The sequence below is a fragment of the Myiozetetes cayanensis genome, unplaced genomic scaffold, assembly GCF_022539395.1.
Source record: "Myiozetetes cayanensis isolate MyiCay16 unplaced genomic scaffold, myiCay2020 scf29, whole genome shotgun sequence".
NCBI classification, from domain to species: domain Eukaryota; kingdom Metazoa; phylum Chordata; class Aves; order Passeriformes; family Tyrannidae; genus Myiozetetes; species Myiozetetes cayanensis.
Window position 1 is genome coordinate 1,784,733 of NW_026087510.1, and position 13,617 is coordinate 1,798,349.

Genomic DNA, 13,617 nt, shown 5'->3' on the forward strand with positions numbered 1-13,617 from the left:
GAAATGAGGTCAGTGAGCACCCAAAGCCCCAGAAATCTGAGCTGCTGAGGAGGAAGGTGGATGCCTGAACAACTGGGCTTGGGGCTGGCTCAGGTGTGACCACAGTGTATCCAGGCTAATTCCCAATTCCAGTCCCATGGCAGGGGGTAGTGGAATGAGATGATCTTTAGGGTCCCTTCCAGCCCAGAGCAGTCTGGGATTCTGGGACTGGGTGAACACTCTCTTTAAAGAGAGTTTTCACTGGAAAAAGAGTAAAAAAATGATACAAAATGGATGTCAGTTTAGGGTGGCAAATGCTGGTGGGAGAATCAGTGATTTTCAAGGCACAGCTTGCACAGGAATGGCCTTTGGGCTGCTTGGGAGACCAAGGACCTCGAGTTTGTAGTCAGGGGCACTTTGTCCCAGTCACAAACCTTATTCCAACCCTTGCCTCCCTATCCAGAGCTCAGCTCATTTACCTGGGGAAGCCAAGGGCCAAAAAACAACTTCAGTGTCTAAAAACTTCCTCATGAGCCATAAAGGAACCAGCAAAGCCTGGACAGCACCCCAAAGCTCCCACACTTCAAAAAATACCTGGATACCTGAAACCCTGGATAAATTCCTGGGAGCAGAACCACGACCTCTGGTACACAGGGATTTTAGGAACAAGAAGCACAGTGCAGAGGGATGGGAGGATGTGGCTCCTGAGCTCCCAGTGGGGCTCTGTGAGCAGCCCCAGCCAAGTTTCTGATCTCTGTGGCAATTACATGACTCACAAAGGGCCATGGCTGTCAAAAGGAATTAATTTCACAGGAAAAACAAGCAGAACCACTAATAGGCCTTGTACCTTCGAGCAGAAATATCAGAGCTCTGCTCTGGTGTCGAAATCTTCCTTCTCACAAACAGCTCAGAGGGGAGGGGAGGGTTGAACACTGACCCCTCAGGTTGCATGAAGCAACCAGAAACGTGGCCATGCCTTGTTTTCATGTTAAAAACCTGGAGGAAAAAAAAGCCTGCCTGAACAAAACAGACAGGTTTAAACCCTGCCTGAATAAAAGAGACAGGCCTAAACCCTGCCTGTGTTATCTGAATTTAACTGCTGCTGATCCTTAGCAGGAATTGCATCTTTGAAGGGCTCACGGACTCGAGAAACTTGACTACAGAAGTGGGGAAAAAAAATCAGAAAAATCTTTTCTCCATACCTGTGTGTCCAAAGGAAACTCCCTGGATCTTACCAGAATTTGCTATTCTGATTCCTCCCAAACTTTGTGGCAGGTTATTTATTTATCACTGGATATGGCCACTCATAACAATAAAGTTTTTTACCTTTACTCTTAAAAACTCCATCCCAGTTTAAATAGGAAGTTGAGTCCTCACACCAGAAACAAATCTGCTGTCAAAACCCAATCTTCTCCTGGAGGAAACACTGGGAATGGGAAGCACATCCCCATTTCCCACGTTACAAGGGGGATCAGCACAGTCTCTGTGCAACAGGCTGGAGGTGGGCATGTGCTTGGGCAAAAAATATATGTACACATGCATATTATGTATGTTATATCTATGAACAGATTTACACCTCCAGTTTTAAGACTCCTTTATGGAATCCAAACACCATCCCAGGGGGAGCTGGGATTTGTGTAAATGAGACCTTTAGTGCAAAAATTGATAAATCTACAGAAACAGCCCCGGGTTTTACTGACACCAGGCTTTGCTGGGAGGTTCAGAGCAGCACTGGCAGGATCTAAAAGGGACCATGGCAACATAAAGCGGGACTCTGGATAAATAATCCACTTAATAGTTCACTTGGGGCATTGAGGGATGCTGAGCACAAAAAGCATTCCCTGATCTTTAAAAAGAAAAAGGACTCTTGGTTTCTGAAGACTGTCAAGTTCTAACAAACACTGAAAGCCATGTTTAAATCCACTCCATCACCCATTTTGACCTCCTCTTTCTTTCACACCGACACTCATATTTGGTTGCCTCGCACTTAAATTCTTTCTTTTTAATCTTTTCAATCTTTTTATGGATTCAAAATGATTCTCTGACCTCCAGAAAAAAGAGTTAAAATCAGCTTTGCTGTTTCCCTGCTGCATTGTTTAAAGTCCAAAGAGCTTTTAGAAAGCTTAGAATAAAGGGTTGTTTGGGTTTCCCTAAATACCCTCCAGGGCATCAGTGCTACTGACCTGAATGTAGAGAAGAAAAAGAAATTGGGGAAGAAGAAGACACAGAGAAACAGGGAAAGAATGAAAGAGGGGGGGAAAAGGAATCAGTGAAAACACAAGGGGGGAAGCAGCTCCAGGATGCTGGATGGGCTCCATGGGCTGGGGAGACTGGGAAGGGAGCATTAAAAACAGGGGGAAAAAAAACAACAACAAGCAAAAAACAGTTGGTTAAAACACACCCCCAGTGAAAATGGGCTCATTTCATACAAAGATTATGCCCTGAACTCTTTGGGAACTCCTTAGGGTTAGGAATTCCCACCAAGCATGTCCCAGCTTGAAAAAAACCCAAATGTTTTACAGGTTCGGCCTCTCAGCACAAGGCCCATCCCTGCCCAGGCTCTGCCTCAGCTGTCCTGGACTGCCTCCCTTCCACCCAGAAATCCAAATTAACCTTTGGTTAATTTGGATTTCTGGGTGGAAGGGAGGCAGTCCAGGGTAATTTGGATTTCTGGGTGGAAGGGAGGCAGTCCAGGATAATTTGGATTTCTGGGTGGAAGGGAGGCAGTCCAGGATAATTTGGATTTCTGGGTGGAAGGGAGGCAGTCCAGGACAGGCGTTGTGGATGTGGCACCGGGGGACACGCTCAGGTGGGTTCATGGCTGGACCGGATCATCCCAGAGGGCTTTACCAACCTCAGCAATCCCATGAACCCCTGATTCTCAGGAAACCCTGGCATTCCATGAGCAGGTTGGCCTTGACCTGCTGAAATCCCTGCAGCACCTTCAGAAGCCTCCTGAGGAGCCATTCCCACCCTCCCACCCTCGGCCTCTCCCCCTAAATCCCTGCCCATGAAAGGCACGTCCAGGTCTGATCCTACAACACAAAGACACTGAAATCCTGTCAAACACCTCTCAGTAAGTGAGGAGGAGTCTGTCTGAGCTGCAGCCCAGCAGCAGCACAGGGACAGGAGTGGTGCTGAGCTCTGGCAGCCCTGGAAGCTCAGTGTGTGTCTCCTGCTGGCAGCCCTGAGCTCATTCCCTCTCTGTTTCCCTGCTGGACCTGGATGCCTGGCCCTGCTCAATAAATTTGCACTTGATTCAGCTTTAATGAGACAGTTGCATGAACGCCAAACAACTGGTTTGTTTACATCAGATTAACGAGGCTGGTACTAATTATGTCCATTTAACTTCCCATATTTTCCTTGTAAAAGCACTAATTAAGACATGATGCTCTCATTGGTGTCAAATGGCTGTTCAACCCAGGCAGAATTTAAGTTATATTTGCACCTTCTTCTTCTTCTTCTTCTTCCTGATTTTTATTAAAATAAAAAAACCCTATCACAATCTTTTTTAACCTGTTTTTTTTTATCCTGGTTGTTAATCCACAGCCAGGCTCTGAGGAGCCTGTTTTGATTCCAACAGCTCTAACGCAGTGAATGTAACTCCATTTGCATTTTTGCAGTTAAAATGAGTTCATTCAGCACTGACCAGAGTCTGCAGCACGTCAGGACAGAGCTTGTTGCCTGAGCCAGACCTAAATTTCAATCCTCCTGAAGTTCAGTAGGTTATTTGTGCTGGGTGTGCTGACCTGGATAAATCTGTTATTGATGTTTTAAAAAAGAAAATTAGTCATTTACAGCAGCTTATAATACTAACAGGTCCCCTTTACTGTGTCCTTAGTCCCGCATTGTAAGAGCATCTTTACCTGTTAAATCTAAATTAAATGAGTGGATGAGGCAGGAATTTGAAAACTCCTCGATAAAGCTGGGCAGAGCTGCTGGGTTATTCATTCCTCGTCCTAAAGGACACTGAGGAACTGGTGGGAATGACCCCTGAAGCCTTAAAAATGCTTCTTTTATTTATTTCTTCCCTTCAGCTCTGGGTGTCCCCGTGCAAACCTCAGCTTTATTCTGTGTTTCCCCCCTGAAATCAGCAGCAAAAACTGTGCCCCAAACGACCCCACCACAGCCCCTGAGGTGAAGTTTGGTCCCAGCAAGATGCTGCTTGTTAGGAAAAGACAGGGAACAAACTGATGGATGAGGGGAGGGCTGAGAGGGGGGGTTGAATTTTGTTAAACTACATCCAGAACGATGAGAAAGGATGGACTGGAACAGAGAGCTGAGCTGCTTGTGCCACCAGCATGAGTGGGGACAACACAGACACACAGACAGAAACACGCTGTGCCCAAAAAAACACCAACCAGAGATGGACAGGAGGGAATGGGAAGAGTCAACACAGTCACAACTTGCAGGCAGTGCACAAATATTCACTTAGAAGGAACAAACAGAGCAGCTATTCCCATTTATTTCCTTCTGAGCAGCACAATGAATATTTCAAAGGTTCGTTTCTCACCAAGTATCTAAAATTCAAATGCAACCTTTATCCTGGATCTCTAAAGATCTCCCTAAATACGAGCTGATTCCATCTACTGTGGCACTGAAATTCAGCTAAATTGACAGTCTCAGCTATGACATATTAGCTATGGATGCAATATAACAATTTATATCATTACAGCATTGTACCTGAGTAAAAATAGGGGAAGAATTCAGAAAAAAAGGAAAGTGCTCCAGAAATGAGGGGTTTGATGAGCCCACAGAACCTTCCTGGATCTTTACAGGGGTTGTTACATAAATAGAAAGAATTGGGAAAGCAGTTTGCATCCCAACTGGAAAAAAAGCGTTTTCTTACAGGACTGAACATGAATAAAAGAAGGGCACAGGCTTAGCCCAATCGGGGGGGGGAAATACCACCCAACAGGGCCCTTCCAGCACCTCCTGAATCCAAACTTCATTGTTAAATACATTTTATAGTTGACTCAAGGCAAAACCAACATTCTTTCTTATTATTTTGACTGTCCAGAATTGAGTAACGTTTTCCTGCATGGTCCATCCTTCCACAGTCAGTGAAAACAGTGTTTAAAAGCAGAGTCTGCCCTCAATCCCAACCCTCCTCTCCCATTCCCTGTGTTCCACTCCCATCTGAACTGCATTAGAGACCACTGCAATATTTTATGGCTCTATTAAAATGCTGTCCCCACCACTTGTGCACATCAAACCCTCTAATTAGAAATCATAATAGAAACCCAGGGCAGGAAGTTCTTTGCTTTCCATCTGCTTTTCATCAGGTTCCTCAGCCCAGCCAGATCCAGGGGCAATCAACCAACATGTGTTTGGAAATTCTTGGTGGCAAAGAGCTTCTCTCTGCAGATGCACAGTGTCCTGGATGCTCTGCACATCATATTTTGATTAAAGAAAATAAAGTTGGCCAGTTATAAGTAGGGCTTATCGAGGCCAGATCTGAAACTTCCCATTAATTCGAGATGAAATAACCCTGCTAATGTCAAGTGAGGACAACAGCTCCAAGTGAGACTTTTAGGGAAGGCTCTGATCCTTGGGAAAAGTCAATCTGGTATTTTAAACAGAGGCAAAGAGGGGAAATAACTGATGTGGATGATATTTAAGAGTATGAGAACCCCCCAGTGTGTTTAAGCCATGGATTAGAACACACCAAACACAGGGAATGTGGCTGAGGGAAGTCCATTATCCCAGCAGTGCCACGGATGGTGGAAGGGCAGTGCCATTCCTGGAGAGGCTCTGGAGGATGCCCCTGGGAAGATCCACATTCCCATTGGGCAGCAGTGCTCCTGAAGCCACCCAGAGTGCTCCAGCACCTCATTCCTGCCCCGTGTCACCTTCCTGGGCTGTGCTGGCACCTGACAGCCCAGGAGCTGGAGCTCCTTCCTCCCCTCCTGTATTTCACAAGCACTTTCCCTCCAGGCAGAGAACTCCTTGAGTCCTCCAGCACCACATCCAACCAGCCTTAACCATGGAAACCTCCTCCCTGGTTCCTTCTTGCTCCCACCAACTTCTGCAGCACTCGAGGAAGAGTCTCCAGACTCCTCCTCCACCACCCAAGTGCTGTTAATTCCAAGGTGGGAGAGCTGAAAGAGAAAGCACAATGCACCAAAAACCTCCTATCAGGAATCTGTGTGCAGAGCAGGGGCAGGCCAGGATTACAGAGTGAGCTGCACCACCACTCCAGCACTCCTCACATCTGCAGGCTCATTAGTGCTCCCCTCCAGGAGCCTTTAATTGGACCCCCAAAGAGCCCCCAGGGCAGGGCAGCAGGGCAGCATCTCCCAGCTCAGTGCTTTTAACAGGGCCTGGGCCCTCGGTGTCAACTTTATACCAAACATCTCCCAGGCTGAGGGAGGAAATCCACCCCCACGTGGTGGTGGTAAAGCCCAGGGGGATCTGTTCATCTGCTGCTCCATCATCTCCCACCAGGGCAGAGCAAGACAGTGCTCACCAGCAGCTCCAGCTAATTCACTGCCTGGGCCATGTTTAGTAATAAACACTTAATGGTTCTATCTACTGGCCTGGCCTGTGGTTATTTTAGGTTTAAAGTTGCCCCTGCCTGCTTCAGGCTTGGGCAGTTGCCCTTCCTGAAGTTGCCCTGCCTGTTGGAGGGCAGATCCTGGACCCAGGGAATGCCCCCCTGCTGCAGCCAGGGATCTCTGTGCCACTGACTGCAGCAAAAGCATCTGCATATTCCCAGGAATACCAAAGGCTGGAGGTGCCAGTGGCTGGGAACACCATTCCCCTGAACTGCCAGCTCTCCAAAGCACACACAGAGCACTCACAGCTCAGGGTGACCACGACTTTCCACTGCTGGGCCCAAACTCCCAAGCTTTGATCTGATAAAATGCATTTATTTCCCTTAGAAAAAAAATCACACTTCTTAATTGCATCTGTTTGTCTTAAAGTACCAAGCCAGGAATCTTCTAAGATAAGGAACACCATTAAAATAAGAGCAGAGGAATGAAAAGAACACCAGTTCAACACCAACTCAACCTGCCAGCTGAATAACATTTTAAGAAAGATCTGCAAATCTAAACTGCTTCTCTTAATAGAAAAGATACACAGAAATATCTTTATCTATAGTAATATATAGATATTTTTTAGAAATTTCAGAATTAAAGAAAAGCTTCACCTCCAGTAATTTCTGCCAGCACAACTAAGTGTGATCCCTTCCAGTGCATACTGGAAGCATGGGGAGGTTGACAGTAAAATCAGATCCAAAACCTCATTCTCTGTTTATTGTTCCTCTCCTCAGCAGAACTTGCCTGTATTTCACACAGAACTGTCCAGAAGGCAGGGGAAGAAGATGGAGCCACACACCCAGAGCACAGCAATCAGGATTCCACAAGTTCTGTTCTATCCAACTTTCTCCATCAATCCCCAAACACCAAGAACCTTCCAGTACCAGATGAATCTATCCCATCCCAGTCAGCAAAAACACTCTGTTTGTGTGTTCTGAACAAAAAAAAACCCTGACATGCAACACTCTCTGCACACCAGCATTGAAATCCCAATTACAGATTGCTCAAGGTATCTAAAATTCATTACAAGCTTACAATGTCCCAAGTCAGGCAGGAGATGGCCGTTGATGTGAGTTTACACAGCAAGGGAAAGACATTTAACAGTGGGAGCTGCTCAGAGAGAGGAAATGGGGGTGACCAACACAGAGAGGGAACACGGCACGTGCAGAGGGTGATCAACACACATGATAGGTGTACAGGAGATGCTGAACATGGGGCAGCACCAGGATAACTCCATTTCAGGTCACTGCAGCCGAAAAAGGCAGATTGGCATACCTGGTTTGGGCACCGAATTGGTGACGGACTGAGGAACTTTGTCGTTGATGAGCTCAACGCACTCACTCGGGAAAAATCCAACCTGTGGGGAAACAGAAAGAGGCAGAGCATTGGTTTGGATGATCTGAACTGTTCAACCAGCAACTGTTAATTAAATATGTCCCCTGAACTCCTCTGGCCTGATGCCCCATAACATTATCCATCATCAAATGACCAGCATGAGAGAAATAACTTCTCAAATTAGTTGTCACAGTTATTTAGTATTTCTCAAAAAAAGCCAAAGGTTCTACAAACCAAATCATTAGTCCTGGAAAATATGATTTTATAAGTTTGGTTTCTCAGCCTGTACAGAGATATTCAACTTGCAATAAGTGTCTACACACCCTTAGATCTCGAGTGGAACTCAGGGACAGAAAGGCTTTAGTTGGGTTTGCTGGAGCTCTCTAACAGAAATTTAATGCAGAGAACAAGATGTGTCAGCTCTCAGCACCATCTCAGTCATCTCTGCCCAAACCTCACTCGACTTTTTTCACTGCCAAAACACAACACTCACAAGCACTTTAACACTTTATCCCCTTAGAAAACTGAAATCAAGTATGGGCCAATGTACCTGCATGGGGTGGTCCCATTACAGAGAAAAAAGGTACTTTCTTATTTGCTAAGTCAGGAGAAGACACTCTGAAGACACAAAGCTCTACTGTGTCCTTGCCTGACCTGCTGAGTGTGGGTAACAAGTGAAGAGTTCAAACTGAGCACGTTTAAAGACTTGCTAAAAAAAGTTCAATGAGGGTTTAGTGCAATTCAATTCAATTCAATCCCAGAACTGAGAACAAGTTTAATAAAATATGCATGTGGTGTGGAATGAGTTCTGTGTTTGTAGGAATCCAGTGATCTGAGTGGAAATAAAACTTTTAGAGGAGAGCAGGATGCAGCAAAGAAAATCCCTACCAAGAGCCAGGACTTCTGGTGTGCCCTTGGATCTGCTCTGGCTCATGGACAGGGCAGCTCTCATGCCTCAGTTTCCCCCAGTGAAGGAGAGGGGAGAACAGTGGCACCCATCCACATCCACTACTGGAAACTGGGAAAACAGCTCCAACACCCCCCCATCCCACACTGCTGAACCCTCTTGATTAGCTGTGGATCTGCTCAGCAAGCTGGAACACACAGAATATCCCAGAATTGCCCTAAGGAAACATTTGAAGATGCTTCAAAAGCCAGGCACCACCCTGGGGGAGAAAAAAAAATCTGCCAACCCCTGAGTGAAGCTTCTCCCTCAGGAAGAACCTGAGTGCCCAGGGCACAGCAAGGACCTGGCACCATCCAGGCTGAGCTGTGAGCAGAGAGGAGTTTTCCACTTCTCAGCATTTCTATTTCACAGCATCTTCTTCCTTACTCCCATGCCAGGTGAAAGTGAGACCAGAGCAGAGCTTTGGAAACCTTTCCCCTTGGTTTCCAATTTCCAGACCTTTTTCCCTGTCCCACCCCAGCTCCTGTGTTGTGACCACCCCCTTTCCCAGACACCCCATCCAAGGCAGGGCAGGATTTCCTGGCCTGTGCCAGGCACGTGATGGGACAGCTGGAAGCACCAAGGCACTGCAGGCAGCCCCAGTCTGGTCCAGAGCCACAGGAACACGTGGCAAAGAGCCAGTGGATGGGCCTGGATGCTGCCAGTCATGTACCCACATCCATGAAATCCACTGGAGGCACAGGGCAGTCAGCACCAGGCCTGGCACACAGTTCCTCCTCTGTTTATTCATCTTGCACAACTCCCTTTTGTCTCTGAGGAAAGAAAAAATTCATCTCCCTCCTGCGCCAAGTTGATTTTCCCCCATAAACCTCCCAGTGGAAGTGTCATGTGTGGGGTGTCCTGGTAAACATTCCAGACTGGAACTATTCCAAATTCCCTAAGGGAAGCAACAGTTAATAGCACCAGCAGATATAACTCCTCTTCCCACACCCCCAAAATCCAGCAAGCAGTGTTTTAACCAAGTACAGGACAAACTGTCACCCATCACACTTCATGTTACACACTTGGAATGTGCCTGTTGTGAAGGCTCTGGGAGCTCAGGAACAGAACCTGGAACAGCAGCCAGCACATCTCACTGCCCTGAGCTCTGGCTCCCTGGCACTGGGACTGGGCTGGGCATCACATTTCTGCCCAAATGGCTCTCAGAGCCCTTCCCAAAACCCTACACAAGGAGTGGCTGCACCCACTCCCTCAGCTGGGCGTGCCAGCTTTGCCAAGAGATGGTGTCCTGGAATTATAGTGCTGATCTCTGTGCAGTTTACAGGTAGAAATAGGGCAATTAGCACAAGAAAACCAGCAGGAACACCAGCATGGCATCCAGGGGCCCTTCCTCAGGCAGCTCAAGGGATCCTGCTCTGCTGGGAGGTGTTGAGGAACAGGCTGAGCGGGACAGGCACAGAAGTGCTGGGATTTTAACAAAACATTCATGGTTTTAAATCACAGAACCATAAAATGGTTTGGATTGGAAGGGACCTTGAAGATCATCCAGTGCCACCCCCTGCCATGGGCAGGGACACCTTCCACCAGCCCAGGCTGCTCCAAGCCCTGTCCAACCTGGCCTTGGACACTTCCAGGGATGGGGCAGCCACAGCTTCTCTGGGTATCCTCACCCTCATAGTGAAGAATTTCTTCTGCATATCTAAGCTAAATTTCCCCCCAGTCAGTTTGAACCCATCCTCCCTCGTCCTGTCCCTGCAGTTCCTCAAAAACAGTCCCTCTCCACTCCCCTGGAGCCCATTCAGGCACTTGGAAGGTGCTCTGAGTTCTCCACACAACCTTTTCTCCTCCAGGCTGAACCCCCCCAACTCCAATCCTGAGAGTCTCTGCTGGACATTTCCCATGCAAGAGATGCAGGAGACAATTTTTAAATCAGGGAAAATATGCTCATCCAGGGAAAGTCTCAGCCCACCACACAGACGATCACCTGGGACACGCCACAGCTGAAGGGATGAACTTCCTTTCCACTTCCTACAATGTCTGAGATGTGTAATGAAACCTGGAGCACTGGGCCCCCAACCTTCCATTAATCATCTCAATGTGGATGTAAATCCAACCCCAGATCCCACCCTGCAATCAGAACTCACTTCCTTTGACTGTTCACATAATATTCCTCCTGTTTCTGGATGGACTGTCCAATACACTCAACAGGAATTCAGAAATGACAGACCCTGCATGGTTATGTCACTGCTCCTAGAGAGCTCAGAACCCAAATCAAACACTATACCTGCTCTCAGTGTATCACTTTTGCCATGTTCACACTAATAATTACAATGGAGTTTTTAGGGAAAGAGAATTTCCACACGTGTTAGCGTTGACAAGCCCCCTGGTGTTACCCCACTGCTCACAGTCCAATGAATTACATTTTCTGACTTATTTATTCTAACTTTTATCTCAAGATCCCCCAGAGATCGTCACCAGGGTCATAACCCACAGCCTGTGCCTCGTTCCCACCCAATTAAAAGATGCTTTTCCTCCCCATGGAAAGTTTTCCATGATTTTGTGTAAATAAATGAGTTTAGTCCAAGAGTTAATCTCAACAGATGTAGCAAGGCACTATTAGAGCTTGAGCCAGGATTAAAGGATTTGGCAACGTCCGAAAATTAATAGCCAGGGGGGTATAAATTTAGACAAATACAAGGTCATCTAAAGGTTAAAAAAATCCCAACACACCTTAACCAGAGGGGAAAGGCTGGTGGTGCAAATAGTTCTGCAATGGCTACTATGGATTTATTTTTCACTTTCGTGCCAGTGGCTGCTAAAACTGGAAGTTACATGAGGTTTTAAGGGGAAAAGCCAGTAATAATTTTCCTGTATAACAATAATAATTTTCAGTGTATGAGGAGGGAATTTAAATAAGTGAGAAAGCACCAACAACACAAATGGCAACTCAAACATTGTTTGAGACATTCTGGTTGTGGTTTTTCTTTTTGTTTTGACATAATGTAAAGTGTGGTTTAAATTTCAGTCAAAGTTTCCCCTTCTCCTTTGAAATCTGATGAAAGTCAAGCAAAACCTAATTGGGTTAGGTTTTATCCTTAGCTTTTTTATCAGCTCTTTGGCCTTCCTGAGCAGAATCTTCGCTGTTTTGTTTGCCAAGTGAGTCCACAGAGAGCAGGACAAACCCACCAGCCTGATTAAAAGCAGCCCAGTCCCCCTCCGGTTGCACACACCGGTTCTGTCACCTCACAGGTTGCTGTGGGGCAGCTCGTGAAACCATTCCCAAAAACCAGAATTACTCAGAACATCCACAGGCAGTTGTGCAATAAAACAAGGGCCTGTCCCCAGTGATTCAGCTGACACGGAGTCACTGCTGGAAAAGACAAAGCACGAAGCAAAGGCAGAGGAGAACAAAGAAGGCTGGATGGCTGTTAGTGTGGAGGTGGCTGTAATTTAGGTAACAATCTTACAAAGAAAGCAGTGACTCACACTCAGAGCATCTGCAGAGAAAAAAGGCTCGAGGAAAAAAGTCTTTAAAAAATCATTTTGCTTTAAGCAGAGAAGATGCTGAGAAGCCTCGTGGGTTGTTTTGCACAGGATGAAGTGTTGCAGTGCAGTCGTGAGCTCAGGTAGGGCAGCAAGGCACTGAACCACGGAAATCCATGGATAACAAAAATGGTGAGTCATTCCCCAGGGACAGCTCTGCCTGGCAGGAGCACCCTGACCCTGGGGATCCAGGCTGCAGTGCACACTGGCCTGTCCCACCTGCTTTCCACTGACCTGCCCCCAGTCCACCCCACAGCCCTCCCGTTACCCCACAGGATGGGGATGGGCAGGACAACGTCCTCCTGCCCAGGACTGCATGTCCTCCTCCCAGGACTGCATGTCCTCCTGCCCAGGACTGCATGTCCTCCTGCCCAGGCAGGCACAGCCCACAGCTGCTCTGAAAGCACAAAACCAGGTGAGTCCTTTCAAGTCAAGACGTGAATTTTCCCCCCTCACCCTTCAGTGAAACAGGGGATTTTTTTATCCTGTTCTTGCTCTCCTCCTATCCAGACATGATTGATGATGGAGGCTGTGGTGGGTTTGATAAAACACTGCTCCTTCCCCAGCACAAAGCAAAAAACTGAGAAATAACATGAACAAACTGTCCAAATATTTGGTGTCAGGACTTTGTCCTTTTATCTGCCCTCAGAATCACAGTTATCTGGCAAGACAGGCTCTGGTGATTTATTTGATTAATTCAAATGACTGGATCAACAGATTGCTATCACTTTTACAGTGTCCCTAAACAGGAACAGAACTGTTTGCCTATCATAAAGTACGTACACCAAGTACTATAACAACATTCCTCCCCTCCATCCTCTTCAACAAGGGCACTTGTGCACTGCTACATCTCTAGGTCTGGTGCAGGAACACGACAATGGGCTGTTCCCCCATCAGCAGCTCCTTCAAACACAACTTCTCTGTCTCCATTTGGGAAACACAAACCCAGGAGCCACAAAGCCAGGGCTGCACTTGCACAGAGCGTGAGGCTCAGTGTCATCTGAGCACAGGGGGACAGACTTCTGCTGGTAATTAAGGGACACGAGATTATTCCACCCCTAATTTTCTGCTAAGCCAGAATGTGGTGCTCTGTTCCTGCAGCTGTTCAGGTCTGTGGTGTCAGGAGCCTGGCTGTGCAGGGACACAGACAAACCCTTTTCCAGGCAGTTTCATCAAATGTGGTTTTGTGCTGGGAAAGCACAATGGGATCTGATCTGGGAGGCACAAGGCAGTGACAAACTGCAGAAGAGCTGCCGTGCTTTTTGTGCCTTTAATCACCAGTGATACTCTTCAGACCTAGCCCCAGTTTCA

At 47.0% G+C, this 13,617-nt stretch overlaps 2 protein-coding genes across 5 annotated transcripts in view; one reads left to right on the plus strand and one right to left on the minus strand.

Moving 5' to 3' along the window:
- Positions 1-13,617, plus strand: part of ST3GAL4 (ST3 beta-galactoside alpha-2,3-sialyltransferase 4) — a 1,214,471-nt gene that overhangs the window by 913,233 nt on the left and 287,621 nt on the right. The window lies entirely within an intron of this gene.
- Positions 1-13,617, minus strand: part of ARHGAP32 (Rho GTPase activating protein 32) — a 216,355-nt gene that overhangs the window by 52,807 nt on the left and 149,931 nt on the right. For all 4 annotated transcript variants that reach the window (XM_050323042.1, XM_050323041.1, XM_050323040.1 and 1 more), the window contains one exon: positions 7,797-7,878. In XM_050323042.1, coding sequence (XP_050178999.1) covers positions 7,797-7,878 — 82 coding nt within the window. The remainder of the gene's footprint in view (positions 1-7,796; positions 7,879-13,617) is intronic.